Source organism: Plasmodium gallinaceum (genome assembly GCF_900005855.1).
Source record: "Plasmodium gallinaceum strain 8A genome assembly, contig: PGAL8A_v1_94, whole genome shotgun sequence".
NCBI lineage: Eukaryota > Apicomplexa > Aconoidasida > Haemosporida > Plasmodiidae > Plasmodium > Plasmodium gallinaceum.
This window is the reverse complement of record NW_021628259.1, coordinates 84441-99351: the sequence shown is the minus strand read 5'-3', so window position 1 is coordinate 99351 and position 14911 is coordinate 84441. Positions and strand designations below refer to the sequence as shown.

The following is a 14911-nucleotide window of genomic DNA, read 5'->3' as shown; positions in this document are numbered from 1 at the left end:
GAATCTGAATCTAGGATAGAGATGACAGACAATATAACTGAATCAGAATCTATTAAAGGGATGATACAAAATAAAACAGAATCTGAATATAAGATAGAGATGACAGACAATAAATCAGAATCCGAATCTATGAAAGAGATGACAGACAATAAAACTGAATCCGAATCTATGAAAATGCTGATAGACAATAAAACAGAATCTGAATCTAAGATAGAGATGACAGACAATAAAACTGAATCTGAATCTAGGATAGAGATGACAGACAATAAAACTGAATCTGAATCTAGGATAGAGATGACAGACAATATAACTGAATCAGAATCTATGAAAGGGATGATAGACAATAAAACAGAATCTGAATCTAAGATAGAGATGACAGACAATAAAACAGAATCAGAATCTATTAAAGGGATGATAGAAAATAAAACAGAATCTGAATCTAAGATAGAGATGACAGACAATAAAAAAGAATCCGAATCTATAAAAGAGATGACAGACAATAAAACAGAAGCTGAATCTAGGATGGAGATGACAGACAATAAAACACAATCCGAATCTAAGAATGAGAAGGGAAAAAATAAAATAAAAAATAGGAAATCAAATATTTTAAAATTTCTTTTTAAGAGGTTTGATAACCATTAAGAAAATAAAAGTTAATGTTTTAACAGAGAATATAGAATTACTCATGTGCAAGATCTAGTAAAAAAAAGAAAAATTAATATTTTACCTAAATTTTTTTTATACAGATATATTTTATTTTTTAAAAAAAAAAAAAAAATAAAAAAGAAAAATTTTTTAGAAAGAAAAAATTTCATGAGAATATTTTTTAATTTTTAAGAATCAAATTTTCATTAAGTGATATTAATAAAATTAAAATTTTTTTTTTATTAAGTATTTTTATTATTTTTAAAAGCACTAAACTTAAATTACTGAAAATTACTTATAAGAAGCAATAAATTTTTGTACTTAAAAATTAATAATTAATGAGAATATATGTTTTCAATAAGAATACACAATTTTTATCAAGGTAAATTCACAATGAACCGCATTATTGCACTTGATTTGTTTATATCATTAAAATTATATCTAAAATCCATTTAATTACTAGAGAAAACACCATATTCTCTTTAATAATTTGTTTTTTATTATTATAGCAAATTCATTGAATGACAATTTAATAAATTAAAAATGTAAATTATGGATAGTAAATAAATCAGTTATTAAAAGTATAAGATAAAATAGAATAAGAAAATTTGTATGCAGAATTATTACCAGCTGGTTTATTAACTAGGTGTTCGGTGACTTTACTAGAGTACTGAACAAAAAAATTAATAAAGAGCATGTGGAGATGCCTCTACGATTTTTGTATATTTATATATATTTTTATTTGCTTTGAACGAGTGATCTTTAACTATAATCTACTTCGTTCAGCATACTTTTATTTCAATAAGTATTTATTTACTTTAATAAAGATCCTAATTTTTATTAAAAATTTAAATATTTATTTAACATGAATTATTAATTAATTATAATTACTAGTTTATTTATTATCAGTTATATTCAGCAATTATTTTATATTGCTGTTGAATTAACAAACATAAACAATTATTAACAAAAACAAAAAAATTATATAAATATAATTACATGAAAATTTTATTGTTATATGTATAAAATTTTCTTCTGAAAAATTCATCATAAAAATACTTCATTTAATTCCTCCATTTCCCAAAAAAAAAAATCTATTTTTTTTTTTTTTTTTTATTTTCTTAGTAACAAATATTTTAAAAAATTGATTTTTTTTAATCAATTTTTTTCCTGCCTATTTTTACATTTTTTTTTATCAAATTTTTTTTTTCTGACATTCTTTGAACTTTCTTTTTAAGAAGTACAAACAAAAAAAAAAATCATCAATTTTTTTTATTTTTGTGTGTGTATGGATGACTAACCTCGTATACTTCATTCAACTAGTTCTTTTATTTTCCAAAAAGGTTAATGAAGCCTTTTATAAACCACAAAGTCACCGACACCCAATAAATAAAGCAATGGTTTAGGGTTAAAACGCCGAGGTTTTCCTTGTACCTGAATAGAAACTTTGTATTTGTTGTTAGGTTCCATGATTTTATTTTTTTTTTCAAGAGTCTTGTATTATTTCTTAATACTTTTTCGAACTCTTTTTTATTTTCCTGATCTATTAAGTTAGGTGCTTTAATAAAATTCTGAATAATTTCTTTATTCCAATTCTTTAATTCATCCTCCTTTACATCGGGTTTAACTTCCATGATATATATATGTTTATCCTTCTTTTTTTATGATGACATATCCTAATTCGTCCATTAATGCTCAATAAAAGGCTTCATTAACCTTTTTGGTAATAAAAAGGATTAGCTATATGAAGAATACGTAGTTGGTTTTGCACACGCGGAAAAAAAAAAAAAAAAAAAAAAAAAATTATTAAATTTTTTTTATTTTTTCTTTTAATAAATGGATATATGTAAAAATAAATATATTTATTTTTTTTAAAAGGATTTAATAAAAGAGAGAAAATTGGTAAAATAAAAATGGAGAGTAAGATTTAGTACCAATAAAAATGAGATCTTAAGGAGATAAAAACATTTACACATAAAAGAGTTTAATTTGCATAATATTTATATTTTTAATTTGTGAGAGAAAATTTTATATATATGACAATAATATTTTCGCGTAAATAACATTCATATAATTAATTTGCATTTTCACTAATTGTTTATGTATGTTAATTCAACAGAAATATACTTAAAATTCTGAACATAACTCATAACAAAGAAATAAATAAATTACATTTAATTAATAATAAATGTTGAATAAGGATATAAATTTTTAATGAAAATTAGGATTTTTATTGATGTAAATAAATACCTATTGAAATCAAATAACGCTGAACGAAATGGATCACATAATTAAGAATCACTTGTTCAAAGCATATAGAAATATATATAAATACATCAAAATCGTAAGAGTAACTCTACATGCTCCTTATTAATTTGTTTGTTCATTAATCTAGCAAAGTCACCGAACATCCAGTTAATAAATCAATATTATATATCCTTTAATATAATAATAAAATGATTCATAAGTTATAACTATTAAAAATAATTTTTTCTATATTGTGCTCTATTTCCGCTAAATACCACTAAGTTTTATTGACGTACAGTGAACATATTTAGCTTTATCTATATTGTTTATATTGGTTAATACATTGATCTATAAACAATATTATTGACCTTTTTTGTATAATATTTAGACGAACAAATAGAATAAGAACATTTTATTTTGTGCATGCTAATTCTCAAGGACAATTTGCTATCATAAAAGTTTTCTCTAAAATAGTTATTCAAAATGTATGAAAACAAAAAATATATGTATATACAACCTAGCACATAAAGTGAGCGTACTTAAAAAAAAATAAACAAATAATAATATTTTTTTTGTGTGTGTATTTACAATTAAAAAAAAATAAAATCTTAAAAAAAAAAAATTAGTTTTTCTTTTTTTTTCTTGGAGGGTAATGTGCATACTATTATAGAATGTATATTTTCATTTTAAGCTAAAATGTAATTTTAAGGAAATTACACTTTAGAGTCTTGCTTATATTAAAAAAAAAATTATTAACTAATATGTTATATTTAATAATCATTAATAAAAATAAAAATTTTATATCAAAATTAAGTACAGTTTACACTATATATTCCTTATTAATTCATTTGTTTGACACGAGATAAGTAATTTAACAACCATTAATAAATCAGAGATATATATAATTTCTTTTCCTTAGAATATTATCCTATTTATAATAATTATAATAATTTTAATACTTCGTGTAATGTTATTTGGATAATTTACCTTTCTATATCTCCAAAACTCAAACTATTCAAATTATTTTAATATCATGTAATATGTATGTGAAATGTAAGACACTTTTATATTTTTTATATTTTTAGTAGTAAGAACAGCTTCTTCATATAATATTAAAAAATTATAAATCATAAAAAATGCACTTTTATTAAATTTATGATTATTTTTAAGAGAAAAATTAGCATTAAAATATTAAAAATGATAGTATTTATACACAGCACTTTTTATTAATAATACGTTAAAGATTCTAACAAATTAAATTTAAAAAACAAAAATTCTTATTAAAATTCTCCATTAATATTTACAAATATGTATTATAAAATTTAACGTATTAAGAAAAAAGTTATATTAGGAAGGAAAAATTGTTGAATTCATTTATACTATATAATTGAGTTACCTAGATTTTCGATAAGTAGAATGAAAAATAAAAAATTGTGATATAAATATATAAAACTAAAAATAAAAAAGAAAATAAACACATCGTAATTATAATCAAGGCTTATCAAATAAATATATAAAGGCAAAAAAAAAAAAAAAATAAATAATATTCTTTTATATTTAATTAGAAGATTATAATAATATATATGCAAAAAGTTACTTTATAATTCTGTTTAATCTTTATTTAATGATATTTTTTATATCACAATAAAAAATATATTCTTTTGAATTTTATAAAAAAAAACCTATTATATTTAACTAAAGATATATTTTTATATTCAGTAAATAACATTTATATTAATTTTGAAACTGATAAATGTTACTAGAAAATAAGTAAATTTATAAAAATGTATTTATAGAATAATTTAAGTAAATTTGTCAAAAAATAAAACTTTTTTTAAAAAATATTTTTCACTGTAAATATATGATTAATAAATAGTATTTTTTTTTTTTTTTTTTTTAATTGTAATTAATTTATTTGACTTTTAAATGTGCTTTTTATAAGATTTGTTATTATAATTTCTTTAAAGTAAAAATCTATTTTCACTTTTACTTTTGAATTTATGTACTCAATAAATTTTTCTTATTTTTTTTCAAATAGTTGAAAAAGTAATTTTTTTTAAAAAATAGTAATAACAAAAAATAAATATGTACATATATTGTATAAATATATATCAGTAATAAAAATAAAAAAAAAAGAATTAAGATAAAAAAGAGTATTTTAGAAAAATCAAAAAAGTTATGTTTAAAAGAAAAATATTCACAAACAAAAATTAGTTTTATATTAAGTGAAAATTTGTCATAAAAGTAGTATACTGTATGATAGATACAAGAGTATAAAAATTTTTAATTTATAATGTTTTTTTTTCTTTTTTTGATGCAGATATATCTCTATAATATACGAATATTAATATTTATAAATCATAATATACCGTATATTAAATAATTTAAAGTTCGACATAATTCACAGAGATTGGTAGTTTACAAAAAAAAGATAAAAAAAAAACCTTAAACATTAAATGTATATCATTCATAATTTTTATGCGCATTAAATTAAAAATATTTAATTTGTTTACATAATTTAAAGATAAATAAAATTATAATAAAATATTTTTAAAATAAATTTATCCTATTTATTATATATTTTATTTATTTGTAAATTAACATTTTTATTTTATTTTTTAAAGAATTAAGAATATTTTTCCTATCTAAAGTAACCATAATATCATGTGCAATAATAAAAAATTAGAAATTACATTTCATTTATGAAAATAATTTTCTATTTTAAAAATTTAAGAAATTAATATAGGTTATAATAATATCTAAATTAATATTACAAATCCATATTTTAGTATTATTGAAAATTGAAAAAATTTTACACCTGAATTAACAACTTCCACTTAAATATTATTTTATAAATATATTAATATGAAATCGTTAATTTTATATTTAAAAATTACTACATTCCTTCTTTTAATTTGGATGTATCAATGTTTTTATAACGTAAGTTAAAATTTTTACAAAAAATATACATATAGATATATTTTATTTCTAATTATTTTTAACATTTCATTTGATTTACTATTCTAATAAAAGAAACATACTTTTAAAAAATTTTTATTTAATCCATAGTGTGATTCCTATAAATCTTTGATTGATAAAAATATATTGCAAACAAAAAATAAGCTAAAATATGAAAGAGTATTAACAGAGGGTGATATAGCAGGAAAAATGCAAACTTACTCTGAAGGATGCCTAGAAGAATGTTCATTAGATAATAAAAAAAACAAATGGGAAAATCCGATTCAAAACGAGAATCCGCGCGATCGATGGCAGAGAAAAACTAATCCGTTATTCAGGAAAATATTTGATAAAAAAACAAGTGAAATGGACCCTAAATGGAGAGACCAAAAATGGAATAATGAATGGAATAAAATTTCAGCTAACAAGGTCAATGAACTATCTTCAATATTTCATCGAAGTGATATATCAGAAGAAGAAAAAAAAGAATTAATTCGTAATGTTAAGGATGAACTCGACATGGAATTTTGGACATTTTTAGATAAATGTAAGAAAGAGATGACAGACAATAAATCAGAATCCGAATCTATGAAAGAGATGACAGACAATAAAACAGAATGCGAATCTAAGAAAGAGATGACAGACAATATAACAGAATCCGAATCTATAAAAGAGATGAGAGACGATAAAACTGAATCCGAATCTATGAAAGGGATGATAGATAATAAAACAGAATCTGAATATAAGCTAGAGATGAGAGACAATAAAACAGAATCCGAATCTAGTAAAGTGATGAGAGGCAATAAAACGGAATCCGAATCTAATAATGAGATAAGAGACAATAAAACGGAATCCGAGTCTAGGAATGAGATGACAGACAATAAAACAGAATCCGAATCTAATAAAGAGATGATAGACAATAAAACAGAATCCGAATCTATGAATGAGATGACAGACAATAAAACAGAATCCGAATCTAAGAATGAGATGACAGACAATAAAAATGAATCAGAATCTATTAAAGGGATGATAGAAAATAAAACAGAATCTGAATTTAAGATAGAGATGGCAGACAATAAATCAGAATTCGAATCTATGAAAGAGATGATAGACAATAAAACTGAATCCGAATCTATGAAAAGGATGACAGACAATAAAACTGAATCCGAATCTATGAAAATGATGATAGACAATAAAACAGAATCTGAATCTAAGATAGAGATGACAGACAATAAAACAGAATCTGAATCTAGGATAGAGATGACAGACAATAAAACTGAATCAGAATCTAAGAAAGATATGATAGACAATAAAACACAATCCGAATCTAAGAATGAGAAGGGAAAAAATAAAATAAAAAATAAGAAATCAAATATTTTGAAATTTCTTTTTAAGAGGTTTGATAACCATTAAGAAAATAAAAGTTAATGTTTTAACAGAGAATATAGGATTATTCATGTGCAAGATCTAGTAAAAAAAAGAAAAATTAATATATTGTCTAAATTTTTTTTATAGAGATGAATTTTATTTAAAAAAAAAAAAAAATTAAAAGATAAAAATTTTTTAGAAAAAAAAAATTTCATGAGAATATTTTTTAATTTTTAAGAATCAAATATTCGTTAAGTGATATAAATATAATTAAATTTTTTTTTTATTATTTATGTATTTTTATTATTTTTGAAAGCAGTGAACTTAAATTACTGAAAATTACTTATAAAAAGCAATAAATATTTTGTATTTAAAAATTAACAATCAATGAGAATATGTGTTTTTAATAAAAATACATAATTTTTATCAAAGTAAATTCACAATGAACCGCATTATTGTAGTTTATTTGTTTATATAATTAATATTAGATTTAAAATCCATTTAATTACTAGAGAAAACACCATATTCTCTTTAATAATTTGTTTTTCATTACTCTAGCAAATTCATTTAATGATAATTTAATAAATTAAAAATGTAATTTATGAAAAGTAAATAAATCAGATAGTAAATGTAGAGGATAAAATAGGAGAAAAAAAGTTGGATGCAAAATTATTACCAGATAATTTATTAAACGGATGTTCGGTGACTTTGCTAGAGTACTGAACGAACAAATTAATAAAGAGCATGTAGAGTTTTCTCTACGATTCTGATGTATTTATATATACTTTTATATGCTTTGAACGAGCGATTCTTAATTATGTAATCTACTTCATTCAGCATTCTTTAATTTCATTAGGCACTTATTTACTTTAATAAATATCTTTATATTTATTAAAAATTTAAATCCTTCTTGAATGTTGATTATTAATTAAATCTAAATTATTTATTTCTTCGTTATGAGTTATGTTCAGCAATTTAACTATATTGCTGTTGAATTAACAAACATAAACAATTAGTAAAAATAAAAATTAATTATATGAATATCAATTACGTGAAAATTTTATTGTCATATGTATAAAATTTTCTCTTACAAATTAAAAATATAAATGTTATGCTAATTAATCTCTTTTATGTATATATTTTTTTTATCTGTTTAAGATATCATTTTTATTGGTATTAAATCTTACTCTCAATTTTTATTTTACCAGTATTTTTCTTCTAATTTAAATCATTTTAAAAAAATAAATATATTTACTTTTTATGTATCTATCTTTTTTTTTTAAAGAAATATAAAAGAAAATTTATCATCATTTTTTTTTTTTTTTTTGTGTGTGCCTGACCAACTGCGTATTCTTCATATAGCTAGTCGTTCTTATTACCAAAAGGGTTAATGATGCCTTTTATTAACCATACTCTATCACCATGGGAAAGTAATGGTTATTACTTAAAGTTTGTTTTTTTTGGCTTGTTTTATTACATCAATTCCTTTTTGTACTCCTTTTTCAATTTGCTTGTCCTGATTATCGTTAATGTCATTTATTATAATGCTTTTCCGTTTATGAATATCTAGGTAATCTTTAGACTTTAAATCATGCATCACATTTAGTTTCCTTTTATTTTTATTCGTAACTTGTATTAAATTCTCCAGTTGCTTTTCATATATCTCTCTAGTTTTGTTACTTAACAATTTTATTTTTGACGTCGGAATTTGTACTTCTTTATCTCTATAGTATATAGGTATTGCTTTTAAAATTTCTCTTGCAATTTTAGTTACTTTGTGAGGAAATGACCAATAAGATTTATATTGTATATTCCCACTATAGTGTTTCATTTGATTCCTTTTGTATTCCGGTAATTAGTATGAAATTATATCTCCAACATTTATATTTTTATTCTCAATTATAGGTTCTCTTTTGATTTAACATTTTCACGTATGTTTTTCCATCGATCGTTTATGTATATAATCCTCATCTCAGAAGTTGTTTCTGGTACTTACTTTGCAAATTCTGGACAGATACAATCTATTCCAAACATAGCAAAATAGGGTGTTTCTCCTATCGCTCCATGAGGTGTATTATTATATATTAGTACTGCATTTTGTACTATTTCTTCAAAAGGTGGATATTTTTCTTCATATAAATTCTTAATGATATAATCTAAGCTTTTATGAGAGCTTTCATTTATACCGTTTCCTTGGGGTAATATGCCCTGGTATGATATAATTTAATCTGTAATTCTCTTGTAATATAGTTATTAAATTCTTGACTAGTATAAATTGAACCGCGATCTGTTAAAATGCTTCTAGGGCATCCAAATATAGGTATCCATTTTTTTTTTTATAATGTTACTTGCGTCCCTAGAATTAGGTGTTTTATTAGTTATATTAGTTACCATAAAAGGTGAATGATGATCTGTTGCTACTCATATATTGTATTTTGTACCTTACCATGTTTTAGGTCTTATAATATCTAATGAACCATATCAAATACATTCGGTTTTGATAAATCTTGATTATTGTTGGGTTTAAATTTCCTATTACGCATTACATGACAAATTAAAAAATTTGTGACGTATTCTTCTATATTTTTACTAGTATTGGGCCACCAAAAATGTTTTTGTATTTTCTTTAGTGTTTATTTCCTCCACAATGTCCTTCGAATTTACTACTATGAAACCAATACATTAAATGATTTCTATATTTTTCTTATATATATAATTTTCCTGTTCTATAGTTGGTTAATAAAAGGCTTTATTAAGATTTTTGGAAAATAAAAAGATTACTTAAATGAAGAATACGAAGTTGGTCATGTACACAAAAAAAAAAAAAAAAAATGATCAATTTTTTTTGTTTGTACTTATTTTTAAAAAAAAAGTACAAAAACTGTCAAGAATAAAATTTGATAAAAAAATACAAAGATCATCAGGAAAAATATTGATTAAAAAAATCAATTAGAAAAATATTTGTTACCAATAAATTAAAATAAAAAAAAAATAAAAAAAAAAAAAAAGATTTTTTTTTTCTGGAATGAAATATGATTTGAATGAATTTTGTAAGAGAAAATTTTATACCTATAACAATAAAATTTTCATGTAATTAATATTCGTATAATTAATTTTTATTTTTCACTAATTTTTTATGCTTGTTAATTCAACAGCAATATATTTAAATTGCTGAACATAATTCATAACAAAGAAATAAATAAATTACAATTAAATCATAATCAATATTCAATAAGAATTTAAATTTTTAATTAAAATAAGGATTTTTATTAAAGTAAATAAATACCTATTGAAATCAAAGAATGCTGAACGAAATAGATCACATAATTAAGAATCACTCTTCAAAGCATATGAAAGTATATGTAAATACATCAAAACCCTAGAGGAAACTCTACATTCTCATTATTAATTTTTTTGTTCATTACTCTAGCAAAGTCACGGAACATCCAGTTAATAAATCAATACCATAGATCCTTTAATATAATAATCAAATATTTCACGAGTTGTAATTATTGAAAATAATTTTTTTTATATTGTACACTATTTCCGCTGAATATCACAAAGTTTTCTTGACATATAGTGAACATATTTAGCTTTACCTATATTGATTATATCGGTTAATACATTTCTCTAAAAATAATACTATTTGCCATTTTTGTATAATATTTAGACGAATAAATAGAATAAAAACATTCTATTTTGTGCATGCTATTTCGCAAGGACAATTGCTATCATAAATGTTTGCTCCAAAATAATTATTCAAAAAGTATGCAAACAAAAAATATAAGTATATAGATACTTGCGCTTAAAGTGAGCACACTTAAAAAAAAATAAATAAATAATAATATTTATTTGTGTCGGTACTTACAATTCAAAAAAAATATAAATTATGATTATATTTTTTTCATTACTAAAAATAAATGTAATCTTAAAAAAAAAATTAGTTTTTCTGTTTTTTTTTTTTGGAGGATAATGCGCAGACTACTATAAAATGTATATTTTTATTTTAAGATAAAATGTAATATTAAGGAAATTACATTTTAGAGAGTTGCTTTAATAAAAAAAAAATAATTAACTAAGAAGTTATATTTAATGTTTATTAATAAAAATAAATATTTTATATTAAAATTAAGTAGAGTTTACACTACATTTTCCTTATAAATTTATTTGTTTGACACTAAAAAAGTAATTTAATAACCATTTATAAATCAGAGCTATAAATAATTTCTTTTCCTTAGGAATATTATCCTATTTATAATAATTATAATAATTTTAATATTCATGAAATGTTATTTGGATAATTTACGTTTCTATATCTCCAAAACTCAAACTATTCAAATTATTTTAATATCATGTAATATCTATGTGAAACGTAAGACACTTTTATATTTTATATATTTTTAGTAGTAAGAACAACTTCTACATATAATATTAAAAAATTATAAATCATAAAAAATGCAATTTTATTAAATTTATGATTATTTTTAAGAGAAAAATTAGTGCTAATATATTAAAAATGATAGTATTTATACACACAACTTTTTATTAATAATACGTCGAAGATTTTAACAAATTAAATATAAAAAATAAAAATTCTTATTAAAATTCTCCATTAATATTTACAAAGATGTCTTATAAAATTTAACCTTTTAAGAAAAAAGTTTTATTAGGAAGGGACAATTGTTGAATTCATTTATGCTTTTTAATTAAAGACTTCATTAATCTTTTTGGTAATAAAAAGGACTAGCTATACGATGAATACGTAGTTGATCACGCAAACGCAAAAGAAAAAAAAAATTTTTTTTTTTTTTTTTTTTATTATTTTTTTAATAAATGGAGATACGTATAAAAAAAATATATTCATTTTTTTTAAAAAGATTTAATGAAAGAGAGAAAATTGGTAAAATAAAAATCGGGAATAAGATTTAGTACGAATAAAAATGATATCTTAAATAGTTAAAAGATATTTAGATATAAAAGAGTTTAATTTGCATAATATTTATATTTATAATTTGTGAGAGAAAATTTTATATATATGACAAGAAAATTTTCATGTAATTAATATTCATATAATTAATTTTAATTTTTACTAATTATTAATTTTTGTTAATTCAACAGCAATATAGTTAAATTGCTGAATGTAACTCATAACAAATAAACAATTAATTTACAATTAATTAATAATCAACATTCAATAAGAATTTAAATTTTTAATAAAAATAAAGATAATTATAAAAGTAAATAAATGTCTATTGAAAACAAAAAAATGATGAATGAAGTAGATAACATAAATAAGGATCATTCGTTCAAAGCATATAAAAATAAATATAAATACGCAAAATCGTAGAGGTAACTCTACATGCTCTTTATTAATATGTTCGTTCAATACTCTAGCAAAATCACCGAACACCCAGTTAATAAATCAATACTATACAAATGAGTTACCTAAATTTAATAAATAAAATGAAAAATAAAAAATTGTGCTATAAATATATAAAACTAGAAATAAAAAAGAAAATAAACATATCGTAATAATAATCAACACTTATCATATAAATATATAAAGGAAAAAAAAAAAAAAATAATTTTTTTTTTATATTTAATTAGAAGTTTATAAAAATATATATGCAAAAAGTTATTTTATAATTCTGCTTCATCTTTATTTATTGATATTTAATATATCACCATATAAATGGATTCTTTTGAATTTAATAAAAAAAAATCTATTATATTTAACTAAAGATATACTTTTATATTCAATAAATAACATTTATATTAAATTTGAATTGATAAGAATTACTCGTAAAAAAGTAAATTTATAAAAATGTATTTTTAGAATAATTTAAGTAAATTTGTCAAAAAATAAAACTTTTTTTAAAAAATATCTTTTACTGTAAATATGTGATTAAAAAAATAGTATTTTTATTTTTTTTTTTTAAATTGTAATTAATTTATTTGACTTTTAAATGTGCTTTTTATAAGATTTGCTATTATAATTTCTTTAATGTAAATACCTATTTTCACTTTTTCTTTTGAATTTAGGTACTTAATAAATTTTTTTTATTTTTTTTCAAATAGTTGAAAAGTAATTTTTTTTAAAAAATAGTTATAACAAAAAATAAACGTATATATATATTGTATAAAACTTTATCAATAATATAAATAAAAAAAAAAGAATTAAGATAAAAAAAAGTATATTAGAAAAATTAAAAAAGTTATAATTAAAAGAAAAATATACACAAACAAAAATTAGTTTTATATTAACTGAAAAATATTGAAAAATGTAGTATACTGCATGACAAATACATAAATAAAAAAATTTTTAATTTATACAGTTTTTTTTTCTTTTTTTGTGTTAGATATATCTCTATAATGTACAAAGATTCATATATATAAATCATAATATACTGTGTATAAAATAATTTAAAGTTCGACATAATTCACAGAAATTGGTAGTTTAGAAAAAAAAAATAAAAAAATTCTTTAACATTAAATATATATCATTTATAATTTTTATGTGCATTAAATTAAAAATATTTTATTTTTTTACATAATTTAAAGATAAATAAAATTATAATAAAATATTTTTAAAATAACTTTATCCGATTTATTATATATGTTATTTATTTGTAAATTAACATTCTTATTTTTTTTTTTAAATAATTAAGAATATTATTCCTATTTAAAGTAACCATAATATCATAAGTAATAATAAAAAATTAGAAATTACATTTCTCATATGAAAATAATTTTCTATTTTATAAATTTAAGAAATTAATAAAAGTTATAATAATATCTAAACTAATATTACAAATCCATAATTTAGTATTATTGAAAATTGAAACAATTTTACACCTGAATTTACAACTTCCACTTCAATATTATTCTATAATTATATTAATATGAAAACATTAACCTTATTTTTAAGAATTACTACATTCCATCTTTTAATTTGGATGTATCAATGTTTTTATAACGTAAGACAAAATTTTTACAAAAAAGATACATATAGATATATTTTATTTCTGATTCTTTTTAACATTCCATTTGATTTACTATTCTAACAAAGAAAACATTGTTTTAAAAAATTTTTATTTAATCCATAGTGTTATTCTTATAAAACATGGATTGATGAAAATATATTGCAAACAAAAAATGAGTTAAAATATGAAAGAATATTAACAGAGGGTAACACAGAAGAAAAAAAGCAAACTAACGCTGAAGGGTGCCTAAAAGAACGTCCATTAGATAATGAAAAAAACAAATGTAAAAATCTGATTCAATACAAGAATCCGTACGATCCATGCCATGGAGCCAATACTTCATCATTGTCGGAGAGTTTTGATAGAAAAGCAAAAGAAATGAACCCTAAATTGAGAGACCAGAAATTGAATATTGAATGTAATAAAATTTCAGCTAACCAAGTTAGTGACCCACATTTTATCTCTCATGGACCTGATATTCCAGATGAAGAAAAAAGCAAAATAACTGATAGTGTTAAGAACCAACATGACTTTAAATTGGATGAACGTTTATGCGAATCTAATAAAAAAATGAAAGACAATAAAACAGAATCCGAATCTAATAAAGAGATGATAGACAATAAAGCAGAATCAGAATCTAAGAAGGAGCAGGGAAAAAAAAAAAAAAAAAATAAGAAATTTGATTTAATGAAACATTTAATTTTTCATAA

At 20.6% G+C, this 14911-nt stretch overlaps 3 protein-coding genes across 3 annotated transcripts, besides 6 other annotated features; all 3 read left to right on the top strand.

Annotated features, from left to right (window-relative positions):
- On the top strand, nucleotides 1-642 carry PGAL8A_00326600 (fam-g protein; the record flags this gene model as incomplete). Its single annotated transcript, XM_028672292.1, has 1 exon — nucleotides 1-642. A coding segment is annotated over one exon (642 nt), but the record flags the coding sequence as incomplete, so codon positions are not given.
- Nucleotides 643-1276: 634 nt separating this feature from the next.
- Nucleotides 1277-1845: a repeat region.
- A 687-nt stretch (nucleotides 1846-2532) lies between these two features.
- Nucleotides 2533-3076: a repeat region.
- Nucleotides 3077-5757: 2681 nt separating this feature from the next.
- Nucleotides 5758-7263, top strand: PGAL8A_00326400 (fam-g protein; the record flags this gene model as incomplete). The annotated part of the gene is made up of 2 exons (XM_028672291.1): nucleotides 5758-5832; nucleotides 5962-7263. 2 exons carry the CDS (start codon nucleotides 5758-5760, stop codon nucleotides 7261-7263), a joined length of 1377 nt encoding a protein of 458 aa, XP_028528858.1.
- Nucleotides 7264-7898: 635 nt separating this feature from the next.
- Nucleotides 7899-8438: a repeat region.
- Nucleotides 8439-8489: 51 nt separating this feature from the next.
- Nucleotides 8490-9951: a repeat region.
- Nucleotides 9952-10114: 163 nt separating this feature from the next.
- Nucleotides 10115-10680: a repeat region.
- Nucleotides 10681-12102: 1422 nt separating this feature from the next.
- Nucleotides 12103-12645: a repeat region.
- Nucleotides 12646-14120: 1475 nt separating this feature from the next.
- Nucleotides 14121-14911, top strand: PGAL8A_00326300 (fam-g protein; the record flags this gene model as incomplete). Its single annotated transcript, XM_028672290.1, has 2 exons — nucleotides 14121-14195; nucleotides 14325-14911. Coding segments are annotated over 2 exons (662 nt in total), but the record flags the coding sequence as incomplete, so codon positions are not given.